The 16,856-nt window shown below is 51.8% G+C and overlaps 2 protein-coding genes across 2 annotated transcripts in view; one reads left to right on the top strand and one right to left on the bottom strand.

Moving 5' to 3' along the window:
- The window catches only part of TESMIN (testis expressed metallothionein like protein), a 52,490-nt gene extending 39,276 nt beyond the window's left edge, over positions 1–13,214 (top strand). Inside the window, exon 5 of the mRNA XM_027090286.1 lies at positions 12,869–13,214. Coding sequence (XP_026946087.1) covers positions 12,869–12,877 — 9 coding nt within the window. The 3' untranslated portion in view covers positions 12,878–13,214. The remainder of the gene's footprint in view (positions 1–12,868) is intronic.
- On the bottom strand, positions 9,555–16,124 carry GAL (galanin and GMAP prepropeptide). The gene is made up of 6 exons (XM_027090288.1): positions 15,763–16,124; positions 15,412–15,492; positions 14,494–14,548; positions 11,324–11,410; positions 10,957–11,034; positions 9,555–9,801 (listed from the first exon to the last, which is right to left on the bottom strand). Exons 2-6 carry the CDS (start codon positions 15,490–15,492, stop codon positions 9,734–9,736), a joined length of 369 nt encoding a protein of 122 aa, XP_026946089.1. The 5' UTR covers positions 15,763–16,124; the 3' UTR covers positions 9,555–9,733.
- Positions 16,125–16,856: the final 732 nt, after the last annotated feature.

The raw sequence follows: 16,856 nt of genomic DNA, 5'->3' as shown, positions 1-16,856 counted from the left end.
GTTGTGGGACTGAAAATTATCTAGTTTCTTATGTGTTTCCATTTAAATTGTGGAAAAGCTCTATTATCCAATTAACTTCTCCATAATTATTGTTATAATATTATTATTGTTTGTAAAGTAACTAGTTTGCAGAAATCAGCAGGTAAGATAAGTTATTAAGTTGACTCTCTTTTGGTTCTATTGTAAAAGCAAAGAGGAATAAAATTTTGACATGTCTTCCATTGTTGTGATTAACTTAGTAGTGGAAAAATATACTCGTTATGTTTCTGTGTTCATTAATAGTATTGGCCCCTTGGAGAATGTTTAGAAAGCTCATTTACAAACACACCACTAAAAGAAGTGGGGTCATAGGGCCTGGCCACTAGGCACATCAGTAAGCCAGGAGCCAAGGAGCAAGCTGATGATTTGTAGAGTTGTGTTTGGAACAGCCTAGCTCTGATGGGGAACCAAAGCGGGGAAAAGACATTCTTAATTCTTCTCTGTTTCAACGCCTTTGTGACCCCTTGGGATCTGGGTTCTGTGGCAGAAAGCCGGAGGTAGAGACAAGCATTGTAGGATGGCGGAGTTCTCCATGAGCAGTGTTCCCTGTTGCTCTGCGTGCTTTCAGTCCCATCAACATCTCGAGACAGAGCAGGGAGGGCATGCTGTGGAGGAGCCCACCTAGCCCACTTCACCCTTGGGGGCTGGAGGGGACTTGGAAATGGGGGGCTTTGTGACTCCTTCTGGGAGGGCTGCCCTCCTTTCCACGTCCCTCTTGGCAGTGCTGCCAACTGCAATATCTGCCGACCACATACAATTTAGAATTTTCTAGCAGCCATATATGAAAAAAGTAAAAAAGGAACAGGTGAAATCAGTTTAATAATCTTTTATTTAACCCCATATATCCCCAACACTATCATTTCAACGTATAATCAAAATAAAAATGATTGAGATAGTTCGCATTCTTTGTATGTACCAAATATTTGACATCCAGTGTGTATTTTACACTTGTAGCACATTCCAATTTGCATCAGGCACATTGTAAGTGCCCAGGAGCTGCACGGTGCAGGTGTGGAGGGAGGGGAAGGGAACGGTGTCCTCCAGAACTACTTTGAGGCAAACAGCTGCCTAGAAAGACCCTGCAACTAGGTACAGCCCCCTGCAGAGGCCGGAGGCAGCCCTGATCAGCAAGGTGAGCAGCAATCCTTAGGGCAATGGCCCCAGCATTTCAGGGAGTCCGCCTGGAACCTGGGCTCCTGTGAGCTAAGGGACCTTTGGTGCTGCCTGAGGATACTCAGGCTGTGGCCAGGTGCACTGAGCTGAAGCCTGAAAGTTAGGGAAAGGGCATCTGGAAAGGCATGACCCCTGCAGGGATTCTCAGTGGAGAGAATTTATTAAGTCAGTACAACTTGTAGAAAATTCAGTATGAGAAGTAAAAGCCAAAGTAGAGTTGTGAATAAAGCCACTCTAATGCCCAGAGTTAAAGTTACATAGGATGACTAAAAAAACATAAAAGCACATCTTTTTGCTTCTGAGAGAGAAGTAATGCTATTTTAAAACCATATAAAAATAAAAATAGTATGTCCTTATTTCTGGGTGTGGCTGTGCAAATTTAACCACCTTGTCATCTTTCTACCTTCTGTCTACTAAATGACATGGGCCACCTTTGTGATTAGGTTAGATTATCTGCTGGGTTTTTGTTTTTCCAGAAATGCAGTTTAGCTTATGTCTTATCTTTTCAAGAATCCGAGAAAAAGTCATTTAAACAAAAATGACACACACTAAAAGAGAACTATTTCTCTACTCACACTTCCGACACCAAATGCGTGGTGTTTTTAATTTTTTCCAACACCAACCAATTCTCCAACTCTCAGGTGTCCTGTAATTGAATTGAATTGAATTCAGACTCCACAGGATTAAGGCCTCAGTCCCACAAGACTGCCCCCACTGCAGACACCAATCACACGTAGTGGGTCCCAGGTTACCCCCACTTCTGTCTGACTTCACTACAAACCTGAAGCTCCCATGACCCCTCCTCGGGTTAGATAATTTGTTATAACAGCTCACAGAACTCAGGAAGACACTTTACTTACCATTACTGGTTTATTGTCAAGGGTATAAATGAACAGATGAAAAGGTACATAGGGCGAGGTCCAGAAGGGTGCTGAGCACAGGAGTTTCTGTCCCCTGGAGCTGGAGTGCACCACCTTCCTGGCACATGGATGTGCTCACCAACCTGGAAGCTCTCCACACCCTGTAGTTTAGGGATTTTTACTGAGGCTTCATCATGCAGATTAACTCAATCTCCAGCTCCTCTCCCCTCCCTGGGGGATGGGGACATGGCTGCAAATTACAAGCTTCTAATAATGGTTTGGTCTTTCTGGAGACCAACTCCCATTCTGAAGCTATCCAGGAGCCCACCAAGAGTCACCTCCGTGGAACAAACGACATTCCTACCACCTAGGATATTCCAAGGAATTCAGGTGCTCTGTGTAAGATGCTCCTACCACCCCTATCATTCAGGAAATTACAGGAGTTTTAGGAACTCTATGTCGGGGGCAGAGACCAAATATATATTTATGTTGCACATGCTGAAAATCTTCTTTCCTATCAGTTAACCACAAGCTTATACACAATACAGAAAATGTGGGAGCAAGCAAACCATCCTTAAGAGACAAGCTTCTATTGGCTGCAATATATCAGCAGGAACCTACTTGTAACCCTCATCGTGGCTCTGAAGACCTTTCTCCCTTTTATTAAACCCTGCACCAATACCTAAAATTCTGCCAGGGATTGTCTAGTTTCAGTGGGGTGAAGCTTTTAAAACCACAATAGACAAATTATTGTAAGAAGTAAATATACTTGTTTAAGGAATTGAAGGTGGAATTTTCATCGAAGATAAAAATGATGGGAGAAGTTAGAGAATCTAAGAGAACAGCAGTTTGAGGAAAGGATAAGGACAACTGGAGGGGAAAGGCACAGCTCATTCTGCAGGTGAAGCTCTCTTTATGAAGGCCGTGGGCCCAGGTGGGCAGAAGTGAGCATCGGGTGGTGTCAATGTTTTGGATTTTGGCCATTTTGATAGGTGTGTGGCCGTATCTCGTTGTTGTTTTAATTTGCAATTTCCTAAGAACAAAAGATCTAAAGTATCTTTTCATGTGCTTACTTACCACCTGTGTATTTTCTTTAGTGAGGTATCTGTCCAGGTCTTTAGCCCCTTTGTAACTGGGCTGCTCATTTTCTCACTGTTGAGTTTTAAGAGTTCTCTGTATATTTTGGATAATAGTCCTTAATCAGATGTGTCTTTTACAAATATTTTCTCCCAGTCTGTGGCTTATCTTCTCAGTCTCTCAACAGTGACTTTTGCAGAACAGTTTTTAATTTTAATGAAGTCCAGCTCACCAGTCATTTATTTTATAGATCACAATTTTATCTTCTAGGAGTTTTGCATTTTACAGTTATGTCTGTGATCCACTTTGAGTTAATTTTTATGAAGAGTATAAGGTCTATGTCTAGATTCATTTTTCTGCATGTGGATGTCCAGTTGTTCTGGCACCATTTGCTGAAAAGACATTCTTTCCTCTATTGTATTACCTTTGCCCCTTTGCCAAAGGTCAGTTGACCGTATTTATGTGGGTATGCTTCTGGGCTCTCTATTGTGGTCCATTGACCTATTTGTTAATTTTTCCACCAAGACCACACTGTCCTGATTACTGTAGCTTTATAGTAAGTCTTGAGGTTGGATAGTGTCAGTCAAACTTTGTTCTTCTCCTTCAATATTGTGTTGGCTATTCCGGGTCTTTTGCCTCTCCATATAACTTTAGAATCAGTTTTTTGACATTTACAAAATAACTTGCTGAGATTTTGATTGGGATTGTGTTGATTCTATAGATCAAGTTGTGAAGAACTGGCACCTTGGAAATACTGAGTCTTCCTCTCCATGAACATGGAATATCTCTTCAATTATTTAGTTCTTCTCTGATTTCTTTCTTCAGAGTTTGTAGAGTTTTTAAAATAAATTTATTTATTTTTGGCTGCGTTGGGTCTTCCTTGCTGCACATGGGCTTTCTCTAGTTGCAGCAAGCAGGGGATACTCTTCGTTGCAGTGTGCAGGCTTCTCACTGTGGTGGCTTCTCCTGTTGCAGAGCACAGGCTCTAGGTGCACAGGCTTCAGCAGTTGTGGCGCACGGGCTTAGTTGCTCCGCAGCAAGTGGGGTCTTCCCGGACCAGGGCTTGAACCTGTGTCCCCTGCATTGGGAGGCAGATTCTTAACCACTGCGCCACCAGGGAAGTCCCTGTAGTTTTCCTCATATAGATCTTGTACATATTTTGTTAGATTTATACCTAAGTATTTTAACATAAATGGTATTGTGTTTTTAATTTCAAATTCCACTTGTTCGCTAGTGTTGTATAGGAAAGTGATTGACTTTTATATATTAACCTTGTATCCTGCAACCTTACTATAATTGCTTTTTCTTTTTTTTTTTTTTTTTGTGGTACGCGGGCCTCTCACTGTTGTGGCCTCTCCCGTTGCGAAGCATAGGCTCCGGACACGCAGGCTCAGCGGCCATGGCCCACAGGCCCAGCCGCTCCGCGGCATGTGGGATCCTCCCGGACCAGGGCACGAACCCGCGTCCCCTGCCTTGGCAGGCGGACTCTCAACCACTGTGCCACCAGGGAAGCCCCTACAATTGCTTTTACATTCCAGGAGTTTTGGGGGCTGATTTTCAGATTTTTAACACAGACAATCATGTCATCTGTGAACAAAGAAAGTTTTATTTCTTCCTTCACAGCCTGTATAATTTTGATTTCCTTGTCTTCTCACATTAGCTAGAACTTCCAGTATCATGTTGAAAAGCAGTGATGGGGGACATCCTTGCCTTGTTCCTGATCTCAGTGGGGAAGTTTCTAGTTTCTCACCATTAAATATGATGTAAGCTTTAGTTTTTACTGTAGATATTCTTTATCAGTTGTAGATATTCTTTATCTATTCATAGTTTGCTGAAGGTTTTTATCACCTCTGGGTGCTGGATTTTGTCATGCTTTTTCTGCATCTACTGATATGCGCCTGTGATTTTTCTTCCTTAGCCTGTCGATGTGATGGGTTACATTAATTGACTTTTGAATGTTGAACCAGACTTGCTTACTTAGGTTAAATCCCACTTAGTCGTGGTGTATAATTCTTTTTATACATTATTGGATTTGATTTGCTAATATTTTGTTAAGAATTTTGGCATTTATGTCCATAAGAGATATTGATCTGTAATTTTCATGTAGTTCCTTTGTCTGGTCTTAGTATTAGGGTAATGTTGCCCTGATAGAGTGAGTTAGGAAGTAGTCCCTCTGCTTCTGCGTCCTGGAAGACATTGTAAAGAATTGGAATAATTTTTTCCTTACATGTTTGGTAGAATTCACCAGTGAACATACGAGGGCCTTAAAAAATATTTTAAATAGCTTTTAAAAAAGTTAAACATTTCATTTTGAGATAATTGTAGATTTATCTGCAATTGTAAGAAACAATACAGAGAGATGCTGTGTCCCTTTGTCTAGTTTCCCCTGGTGGTAACATCCTTGCAAAACTTTAGTACAATATCACAGCCAGGATAGTGACATTGATACAGTCAAGACGCAGGACTCTGTCCCCTCAGCGATCCCTCAAGTCTCTCTCTTTCCCACCGTCTGTCTTCTTTCCCGCCCCCTCCCGGACCCTCGGCAACTAGCCTGTGCTCCATTGCTTGACTTTTGTCATTTCAAAAATGATATATAGGGACTTCCCTGGCCGTCCAGTGGGTAAGACTCCGTGCTCCCAAGGCAGGGGGCCCAGGTTCCATCCCTGGTCAGGGAACCGGATCCCACATGCACGCAGCAACTAAAAGATCCCGCACGCAGCAATGAACAGCCCGCACGCTGCAACTTTAAGACCCGGCGCAGCCAAATAAATAAATAACTATATATATTTTTCATTTTAAAAAAGAATGCTACGTAAATGGAGTCATACAGTTTGTAACATTTTAGGATTTTTTTTCACTTGGAAGAATCCTCTGGAGATTCTCCCAGGTTGTTGTGTATCTTAATAATCTCTTATTTTGTTATTGCTGAGTAGTAGGTACATGGTGTGGATGACCAGAGTTTAATCCACTGAAGGACATCTGAGCTGTTTCCAGTTTTTGCCTATTATGAATAAACTACTGTGAACACTTGTGTGCAGGTCCTTGTGTAAAGGTGGGTTTCCATTTGGCTGGGATGAAGGCTCAGGAGTGCAGGTGCTGGGCTGGACAGTAGTTGCGTGTTTGATGTCAGCATTTCACATTCTCAGCAGCGACGTTCGAGTCATCCACTCTCTCTGCATCCTTGCCAGCATTTGGTGCTCTCACTATCTTTTATGGTAGCCGTTCTGACAGGTGTTTAGTGATACCGCATTGTGTTTTTACTGTGCATCCCCCAAGTGACTAATCATGCTGAACATCTCTTCTTGAGCTTTTTTCCATCTCTGTAACCTCTTCGGTGAAGTGTCTGTTCATGTATTTTGCCCATTTTAACTCGATTTTTTGTTTTTGTTCAGTTTTGAGCGTTCTTTATATGTTTTAGGTGACAATCCTTGATGTCCCTATTTTGTCTTTTCATGCTCTTTCTTGATGGGAACTGTGTTAAGCCTGTGTATCAGCTTGGAGCAGATCGACCTCTTCACCCTGTTCAGGAGGCAAGCAGGAAACCCAGCGTCTCCGCACCGTGTCACCCTTCACTCCCGAGCTCCCTGGTCGGGCTGCTTCTTCTTGACTTGGAGTCTCCTTGTGCTTGTTTCATATATAATGTCCAGGGCTTTTCATTGTGCTGACAAGAGGGTAAGAGAAAAGTATACCCACTCCGGAAAGGGGAAGTCAGCAAACATTTTTTCTTAAACTTAGATCAGAGGTGGTCAAGCTTTCTGTTTTCTAGAGCCTTCTTCGTTTTTACCTTGGGTAAAATAGGGTAAGATCCAGACTTTAAAATGGACTGCTAGAATCTCTCTCTCTCTTTCTCTCTTTTGCAACGTACTAAAAGCAAAAGTTGTGGGTTGTACGTGAGAAGGTAATCAGCTGTGATTTTTTTGTCTTTCTAAGACTTCACCGCCCCGCCCTAGGACCCCCTCAGCCTCCCAGTACCGCTCTCCTCTCCTCTCAAGCATCACTTTCCCCTCCCTCCCGGAAGGGCCTCCCGAGCGCGGCTCTCTCTTCCTCGGCTTGGGTGGCCGCTCAGCAAGCCCCCCTGCACTGAGTATGACCCAGCAGCGTGGTTCTGGGCAGGCGGCGGGGCTGGGGCGTAGCCATCAGCGTGCATGACTGCGCCTTCGTGGGATGGATACGGCCACCTCCTCAAGGTAAATGACGCCCACGCTTTCCTCTTCCACCTCTCGGCTGGCCACTGGGTGGCTCTCAGGACTGTCTGCGAACTCTCCACTTCCTCCGGCGGCCGGTGGACCCTTTTCCTTGAAAATACCGCCATGGCTGGCGACTGAGTTATCCGGCACGGCCGCAGACAGCTCCTACCACGTTCTCTGGAAGTAAAGGGTCTCTTCTGCAGCCTCTCTGAGAATGGCCACCTCGTCCACCAATTTGTTGGCCGGCAAACAGCACCACGGCCGCCCCCGCCCCTCACCTGTGGCTGCGACCACCTCTCCCACGGCAGTTATTCCGAAAGGAGGAAGAAGCTCGGAGGTGGGTGGCTGAGAGGGGCTGCGATTGCAGAGCCCAATTCTGGGGCGCACGCCTCTGTGCTGAGGCAGGGCTGCCTTGGCAGTTCCTACCTCTGCTCCCGAGATGTGTGTTGTAAAGCTTCCTGCCCGCCAGGTGCCGTGCTGGAACGCGGAGAGTGGCCCAGGTGCACCTCTGTCCCACCCAGCACGGTTTGTTTCCTGAGGGAGTTACAGCGTGGTGAGGAGACACAGCCGCAGACGGAATGAGCGGTGCGCATCGACTGGGGCAGCACGGCACACACTGGGCCTGCTCACAGCCCTGCGGCGGAGCGCGAGCAGGAAGGCGCCCCTGAGCGGCCGCTGCAGAGTGGGGTCCTGTGGGACGTGGAGGAGTTTACCAGGCACCAGGAGGGATGTGTGCAGAGGTTTTGGGTGAGCAAGGCTGGGCCAGGAGCTGCAGTTGGTGGGGGTCTGGCGCTTAGGGCATAAGGAGGCTACTAGAGCGGGCTGGGGTGGGGACAGGTGTGTCCATGGCCGCCGGAAGGAAGGAGGCAAGGCAGCCCAGGCTGCGGGCTGGAGTGAGTAAATGAGGCGTGGTCCCTGACCAGCAGCAGCGGCATCAGTGGGGTGCTTGTTCGGAGTGCGGGTCCTGCACACCTTGTCCTCTTGAATCAGCACTGTGGGCAGGGCTGGCCACCCGACTTCTGACGAGGCCTCCAGGGACCCTGGGGCCCACCCAAGTCTGGGCGATTTAAAGCAATGTGAAAGAGGAGAATCGAGGATGGCGAGGGGTAGGGAGTGAAGGACAGGCCTGGGGCCTGCGGAACCCCATGTGTGGTGTTCCTGAACCCTGAGCTGGGATTGGACCAGCCGGGTCTGCCCATGGCATGTGCAGAGGAAGGAAGGATGGCTGGTGGGAAGAGGGAAAGTGGCTGCCAGTGAGTGCCACGTGTCATGAGAGAGGGAGCAGGGAGAGGAAGCGGGGGCTGGGGCCCTACCAGCAGGGCTTGGATAACCAACCAGTGTCTACTTCTTCTCGGAAGCCGGTCTTTAGGGGGCGAGTCTCACGCTTGGCTGCGTATTGCCATCACCTGGGGGAGCAGGAAAACACGGCGGGTGCCCAGACTCTGACTGCGGTGGTCTGGGGGCCAACCTGGGCCCCCAGGGGTGAGAGGCACTGCTGGGTGAGAGAGCACGGAAAGAGCCCTGCCACTTCCGCATCAGATCTGCTCTGGTTTGTGCGAAGGGGCCTACGGGCCATCATTTATCTTGATGTCTGGCTTCTCATCCTTGCCTGTTTTCTTTTTGGATCTTCTGTGTGACCTTTTTATTTCTGCTCCAGAGATCACCCCATCTCTGCTATTACTGTCCCCACATGCTGCCTTTAACTCATCGTTGACTTAGCACATAAAATAGTTATGGTTTTTACGACAGTTCCTTTCTAACCCGGCCACACGCACCTTAACGCCGTGCGTGTTAATCCCGCTTCAGCCGCGGCCGCGGCCCCGGCGCTGCGGCTGCTTCTCGTCGTCACTGTTCACCTTCACAAGCACCAGACAGTTCTCTCATCTATCACGTTTAGGGTTTCTTTAGGCTTCTTGGTTCCCATCTCCCTAAAACGTCAACTCCACGAGGCCAGGGGTTCTGTCTGTTTTGTGGTTTTGTTTGTCTCAGAAACAGACTGACCTTCATAATTACGTTTGACTCAGCTTAAGATAACTTTGTTCCCTGGACATGAGTGACGAGAGAAAGTGTCTCAGAGATGCTCTGGATGGTAGAATTTGGGTGTAAAACTTCTCTCTATTACATGTGACTGTAATCAAGCATCATCTTTTAAACACACACTGGTGGCAGCGGCAACAAGACACACGTGTGGAAGAAAACGGTAATCACAAGCTGTTGCTGGTTTTTTATTTGCCGCTCAAAATTATGACCAAAGGGAAAGAATCTTAAATGATGAGAGCACAGCAGCAGGGCAGAGAGGACGGGGGTGGTTGACTCTGCACTCGTTGCCGTATGATTATCATAGGCTTCGAGCTTGACTTCGATGCCCACGAAGAGCCGCACCGCCCTGGGAGCCTCCTAGGACCGCTCCACGCCTTCCGAGGGCACTGCGGGGAGGCCGGGCCGGCGCTCCAGGGCCCCAGCGTCTGCAGAGGGGAGGGCCAAGCTCAAGTGCCCGTCCGCTGCAGAGATGCTCACGGCAGCAAACCCAGGATGAGGCACGCGTCACATTTAACTCTTGTACTTAGCATGCATTTGAAACGGTCAGACTCTAAAGGAGTGTAATTCCTGTTTGGGCAATGAAACTCGATGTCTCCTAATGAAAGAAGTTCCATGTTACAACATCCAAAACAAAACAAACAAACAAAAAACCCGGAAGAGTCCCTCTGCCCCTCACTGGAAAAGTCACCAGCAGATTTTCTCCAGCAGAGATTTCCCCAAAGCCTGCACTGGGCTCGAACAGAGGGGATCGGTTACTTGGTCCTGAGGTTTCTAAGTTCTTCTCCCACAGTCCCCCTGCCCATGGATGGTTCTAAGGAAAAGCACAGGCCTCAAGTCTCCTCCCCCGACTCCTTCCTCCCTCCCCACGCCCACCTGAAGTCCCTCAACTAAGGCAGTGGAGCCTGAGAGCAAATGGATCAAAACAGAACCCAAGAATTAGTCTTCGCTCTTCCAACTAGACAACAAAACTGTGATGTGCAGAACCTGACCACCCAAGGTCTCCCTTCAAAGTGGCCCACGTGCCACTGTGTCCCCAGGCCACCTCCCTGTGGTGAGCTCTGAGCCCCTTCCACAGGGGCAGCTTTGACCCTCACAGTGGCATGAATGACAGCCCTGAGGCACAGAAGTGCTGGGGCTGAATGCTTCACAGAAAGGCCCCCATGGGCTGTACTAGATCCCAGGATGGAGAGCTGTCGGGGTGACATGCAGCCAGCCCCACTGGAGGCTGCGCAGGGTGAAAGGGCGATCCGGGCCGCGGGCTCCCTTCACTCGCCGCGCTCCCAAGATACGGTTTAAGGTGGTCTACGCAGAGCCTGACTGTGTGTAGTAACTAGGCCCCGGAAGGTACAGCCGCTGTTACCATGTCAAGAAATGTGGGTCCAGCAGAGTGAATGGACCAGGCCCCTTTGCAGCTGGTTCCCATGCCCCCGCCTGTAACCCCACCCACCAGCGTGACTGTCGGTGTGTAGGTGGACCATGGTTCCTTCCCAGGAGAAGTCTGTGGAATCCTTTCTTGGCAGGTTTTTAATGTGCACAGGCTTCTAAGAGGTGGCATTTTATGCTGGTACTATTCCACATACCTTTGAGCTGCAGGAAAGTCAGAAACTCGATTATCGTGCGCACGACATTGTTCTCCAACAGCCGCCTGTCAATGCTTCCTAGAAACCAGAGGGGATCAGCGTTGACGACCTTGGTGCCTGTCTTAGACCTGGGCACCTGGGGGCATCACCGGCGTGTCCCTCCCTCCCTCTCAGAGCCCGGCTCAGCGCAGTGGAGGCCCTGAGCCCCTGTGGCCGCCCCTGAGCTTACCCTCAGGTTTGCTGCTCCTATTTCTGGTGGCTGACAGATGGGACCGGGCCAAGCTCAGGCCCTGGCTGTGGGTCAGCGGTGGCAGGAGCCCGATACCCCCCCACTGCCCTGTGTGCCCTGAGATTAAAGTCCTCTCACCTGGCCTGGCTTCGTCTTCAGGCTCGAGTTCCCGCTTGCCAGTGAAGCCATGCTTGTCGTGAAATGATCTGTGGTTGTCAATGGCATCTGTTTGCAAATCAGAGGAAAGCACCTGAGTGTTGCCACTGTAATGAAAGCGCACATGGCTGCTTACAGCCAACACGTAACACAACGGACAGAAAAACAAAGCCAAGGGAGGGAAACCATGGAAGAGGGAGTTGTTCTCCGTGGAAACTGAGGGAGGAACTCGTGCCAGGGCCAGGGTACAGCTCTTCTCCAGGTGCTGGGGCCCCACGGAACAAGAGGGGAGCCTCCAGCCAAGAGGGGGCAGCACGTGGCCAGCAGAGGGCACCGGCCCCAGGGGCGCAGACCTGGTGCAGGGAGAGGGGAGTGCCAAGGGGGCCCCGGGGGGGCTGGAGTTTGAGCTGGTTGCCTCCCAGGCAGAGGACAGGGGCTGGAGTCCTGTGTCCCTGAAAATGGGGTCGGGGGGGGAACCACAGGATTTGCAGTTCTGATGTAATCAGAATTTTATTTCTCAAAGATCACTGGCTGCTGTGTGGGAGACAGACTGAAGCCGGGGAGAGAGATACAGACAGAGACAGAAGGAGGAGGGGAGGGAAGGAGGGAGGTTGAGTATGTGTGTGTGTGTGTGTGTGTGTGTGCACGCAGGCGCACACTCTGGGTGGAGTGACACAGGGGAATGGTAATTGCAGTTCCCTGGCGGTCCAGGGGTTAGGACTCCGCGCTTCCACTGCAGGGGCCCAGGTTCGATCCCTGGTCGGGAAATTAAGATCCCACGTGCTGAGCGGCACGGGCAAAAAAACAAAAACAAAAGTATTGGAAAGAATGAGGGCTCTCCACCAAGTGCCCTGGAATGAAGAGAAGGGCCTGAGAGGGGCCCTCTCCGGGCTAAAGGAGAAGGTCTGGCTCTCGGTCTCTGGCTACCTGGCCTGGTACCATCTCCAAGCCCAGACAAAAGAAAGCGAACTCATTTTTCCAGAGACAGAGGTCTTGGCATTAAATGTGAAGGAATGATAAGTAACCCGGCGCTTCCAAAGGCCACTGGGTGCAGTCAGGCTCAAACTGTCTTCAGCATTTTTATGTTGCCATTTTCTATGCTGACCTGAGAACAGAAGTCAGGAGCACAGTGTGAAGTTGCAAAGAATCCTGACAGACGGCTAGTCCAGACGGACAGCTTCTGGTGATCCAACCTGATAGTGAAAAACGGCTTGTTTTCTAACAGGATTTTTTGGCCGTGCCACAAAGCTTGTGGGATCTTAGCTCCCCGACCAGGGATTGAACCCGGGCCCCAGCAGTGAAAGCGCTGAGTCCTAACCACTGCACCGCCAGGGAATTCCCTAAATCTTCTTGATAAACACATTTTCAGTATGCCAGAGTCACATGGACAAGTATTTCTGTTGAAGGGCTCCTTCTTTCTTTCGGGCCAGTGGCACAGAGATGAGGTGCTTTCTCGGGGGAAGAACTCAGGGCTGCAAAGGGTTCAGGAAAACTCGTGCCCTTTAAATCAGTCTTTGCCTCCTGCAGGCGAAGTGACAAGACCACGTGGGAACCGGCTGCTGCGTTTGATCTGAGACTAAAGAAGCCCAGCAGATCCTGCCTGTGGCCCCATTTAGTTTTTGTCATTTCTGTGCCTGTGTTTCTCAAAGCCCGGCTCTCAGGCACCCTCCAGGTGGTCAGATAAACCACCACCTGCAGTGGGAGAAGAGTCTGTACTTACACTTGGGGATTAAGAACTAAAAGTAGCTCCCCAGGGTAGTTTAGTCGGGGACCATTCTTCCCAGCGACTCTGGAAGGACTGGGATGTGAGCTGTATATGAGTTGTTTGCCTCGTTTCCGGCAAGAAAGTAGGAAATAAATAGAGGAGGATTTTTTTTTAAGGTGGATGGATGTCCCCAAATCAACCATGCCTGCAAATTTGAAAGCTACGAGTAGGTAGGAGGTTGGATGGGAAGTGAAAGGTCTCCCCTCGCCCCCTCCTTTAGGACAATTAAAATCTGAAGGTGTCACTGCAGACAGAGGACGTGAAGAGAGCAGAGTGGGGGCTGAGTGGGCGAGGGGAGGCCGCAGTGGCCGTAGCCTGCACTGCCCAGAGCTGTGCCCTTTAGCGCTGGAGGCGTGGCCTGTCTGCACACACCCGCTCCCCCGTTGCCTGCCGCCCTCTGCGCCCACTTAGGAATTCCACAGCAGCGAGCTGGTCTCTGGGCCCCGGGCTCGGTGCGCCTCCCTGTAAAGGCAGCAGGCGGACAGGGGGTCTCTGAAGGCCCCAGCTGCCCTAGACTCACGGGATTCTCTGCACCACCGAGTCCAGACGGTGTCACATCAAGGACGAGACACCAAGCGTCAGTCACCCTGCAGGGCGGCTCCAGGGACAGATTTGGAGCAGGAAGGGGACCTTCTGCATTTAGTTTTGGGGTGAGCATGTTTTGGCTTCTCCAGGTCACCTGCGAATTCCTATCCCAGGCTTAGACTCACGGAAGATGGAGATAAGGCTGGGGTCAGTCGACCTGGGGTGCTCTGTGAAGCCAAGGAGTGGATGGGAACGTTTAGGGAGACACAGAGGGACCCAAGAGAGGGCCCAGAACAGAGCCCCAAGGGATGTCTGCCTTCCAAGACGGTCACCTGGGAAAGCCTGAGCAAAGTCCGACGCTAGGAATCCCATGGGGTGCAGGGCAGGAGAGCCAGAGGAAGGACAGGCTTCCGGAGGTATCAGGCCTGGGCCAATGTGCCGAGCAGTTGAGACTGGCCAGGCCGAGGAACGGGGGTAAAAAGGGGGAAGGGTGCAGAGAAGGCAGGAGAGGGCCCTGAGGGTTTGCCAAGCTGCGGGCTGTAGGATGGGTCAGGGTTCAAGAAAGAGCGAGGTGCCCCAAGGCTGGGGGTGGGAGGACAAATGGGGAGGAGACTGAGAATTGGGACATCCGGGGGGCTGCCTTTCAGGGAATCAGTTAAACCTACAGAGAAACCATCCTGCCTCAGAGTCTCATGGAAGACTCCCCTGTTTCCCTTTATCAGACTCAGACTGGAATATCGAGGTGTCAGAACGATGACTGGCCACCCCCATATTTCAGAAACAGCAGGATGAGCGCAAGCGCCACAGCCAGCACTAGAAGGGCAGGTTCGGTGTCGGGAGGCCACGTACCCGCATCACTTACGTGGTCCAAGAAGGTAGCCAGCACTGTTCAGGGTCCAGCCTCTCTTTTCCTTCACCTTAAATGGGAGAAAGGGGTTCAGATGGCAAGAATCTTGCCCGGTACCGGCTGCGCTGGCTCAAAGAAGCCCCAAAGGCCGCTTCGGCTTGTGTAACCCACCATGGCAGCCTGTGAAGTTACTTACTTCAAATACTCACAGAACTTAAATTACAAACACACTTTAGTTACTCTTTCATATACTAAGCGGAGAGCTGCAAACTGTCAAAGCAAAAGAGCTTTAAATGAAATTAGAAGGACGTTAAGTGACATTCACTCAGACCTTCCAGGCATGATACAGCACTTAGAATAATGCATGTACTTTTGGAAGCTGCGAGAAATTCCAGATTTGCAGATAAGCTATATCTGACATGAAAATAGGACTACCTGCTTTATCAAATACTTCCTTTTGCGCCGTAGACCACAGACTCAGAGTGCACCCACTCGCTTTTAAGTGATGCTGAGAACACCTGTTGATAACACCAGCTCGCACACGGTGTACTGACACTCTACTGAACCGAATGGAATGAGATTTGCTTCTCACTCGTCCGAGGCGCTAACCTCAAGTACAGCAGTGTCCATGTTTAGTGGTCGATAGCCAGGGGCTGTTTACACACTGGGAGAGGCGAGGTGCCAGGAGGAAAGGAGGGAGCCTCTGAGCGGAAACCGCCGCCCTCCGCCCAGCCCCCTCTGGTCTGCTCGCAGGAGCCGGGCCCCTCCCTGCTCAGCTCCCCGCGGCAGAGACCCCCCACCCCCGCCCGCCCGGAGGCAGAATTGATGGCACAAGGCACCCACCCTCCCCCGAGCCTGGTTCTGATGCGGTTGCCCCCCTTTGCAGAGAAGGGGACCCGCTTGGGGAGCGTTCGCTCCCCAGCCTGCACTTACCGGCGACCCGAGCCCCAGGGTGGCTGAAAGGGCCGCAGCGAGGAGCAGCGAGACGAGCAGGAGGGCGCAGCCTCTGGGCATCTGCAAGGGAAGGCGGGCGGTGGGGGACGACGCGGGGAGGCCGGTCTCGGTCTCCAGGGCTCACGTCGGGCGGAGGCTCGGACCCCCCCCCCACCCCGCGGGTGCGGGAAGGGCGGCCAGGAGCCGAGGTGCCGAGGACCGAGAGCCTGGGCAAGGGGCAGAGGCGCCGCGCCGGCCCCAGGGAAGGTCCACCCTCAGGTGGGCGCTCCGGAGAGGGGACGGCGGAGAAAGGGGGTCCGCCTCCCGCTGGGGTCCCCTGGGGCGCGGTACCTTGAGCGGCGGGGCCCGGGCGATCTGCAGGTCCTGGGGCGTCAGCGGGTCCGGGGATGTCGGCGGGGCCGCGCGTCCGTCGAGTCGGGTCGAGTAGGGTAGGGCAGGGGGCTCTCACCGCATGGCGCGGCCTCGGGGACACGGAGGCGGGAAGCTCAGGGCGGCCGGGCTCCCTCGACGTGTCAGCGCCCGGAGCCGCCGCCACCGCGATTTATGCGGCGCGTCCGGGGCCGCTCCGCCGCGTCACGGGCTCGGTTCCCGCCCCCCGCGCCCTCGCCGGCCCGAGTGGGCGGGAGGGACCGGAACTCGGTTCCCAAGGGGCGCTGGGAGCGCCTGCGGGAGGGCGGGGACGCCGGAGAGACCCCCGCACCCCGCGCGAGCGCCTCCCGACCTGGCTGTTAGCGGCTCCGGGGCAGCGAGCCCCCCACCTCGGCACCGCGTCGCGTGCCGCCAGCGAGCCCTCCGCAGCCAGAGACCCTCAATCCAAGCTGGGCGGGTCGCTGGGTCCTGGGCCCCCGGGGCACCCCCCTCGCACGCTTTTGCAGCGGCTGGATGGCGGATTCAGCCTCAGAGCCATCCATGGGGGGAGGACGGGAGGCCAAAGCTCGCCCAGCTTCCCTGCCTCCCGGTCGGTGCCCAGTGGTCCTCGGGGACCCAGACCCCGTCCTGTTTTTCTAAAATGGGGCAACTCAGCTAGGGGGGCACTTAGGCTTTCAGTTCCTGGGGGCTGACTGGCTCCCCCGCCTCAGAGCTGTGGGCCCTTCTTACGTCCCTCAGGCGCTGCTGGGCCAGAAGGGGTCCCTGCAGACGTTCCCTTCATGGAACAAATGTGGGTCCTCTAAGTTGACATGGTCTGTCACCAAGACACCACCCGGGGGGACACCCACTGTCGCTGCTTCTCCCTCAGTCTGGGTGAGGGGATTCTGTACAAATCCTGGGTGTGGCCCGTGACCCTGGCCAGGGAGAGTTAGGTGGGCACCAGAAGCCTGCAGACCCAGCAAGGCAGAAGTGAGGAGAGATGCTGTGACTCCCCAGGGCCAGCAGAGGCATTTAGACAAAGGAGGATGGCACCCCGGATAGCAGGTGCCTGCTTC

This window comes from Aethalodelphis obliquidens, unplaced genomic scaffold (assembly GCF_003676395.1).
Source record: "Aethalodelphis obliquidens isolate GAN/ISIS:26980383/991018 unplaced genomic scaffold, ASM367639v1 scaffold69, whole genome shotgun sequence".
NCBI lineage: Eukaryota > Metazoa > Chordata > Mammalia > Artiodactyla > Delphinidae > Aethalodelphis > Aethalodelphis obliquidens.
The sequence above is the reverse complement of the archived record's forward strand: the minus strand, read 5'-3'. Positions and strand labels throughout refer to the sequence as shown.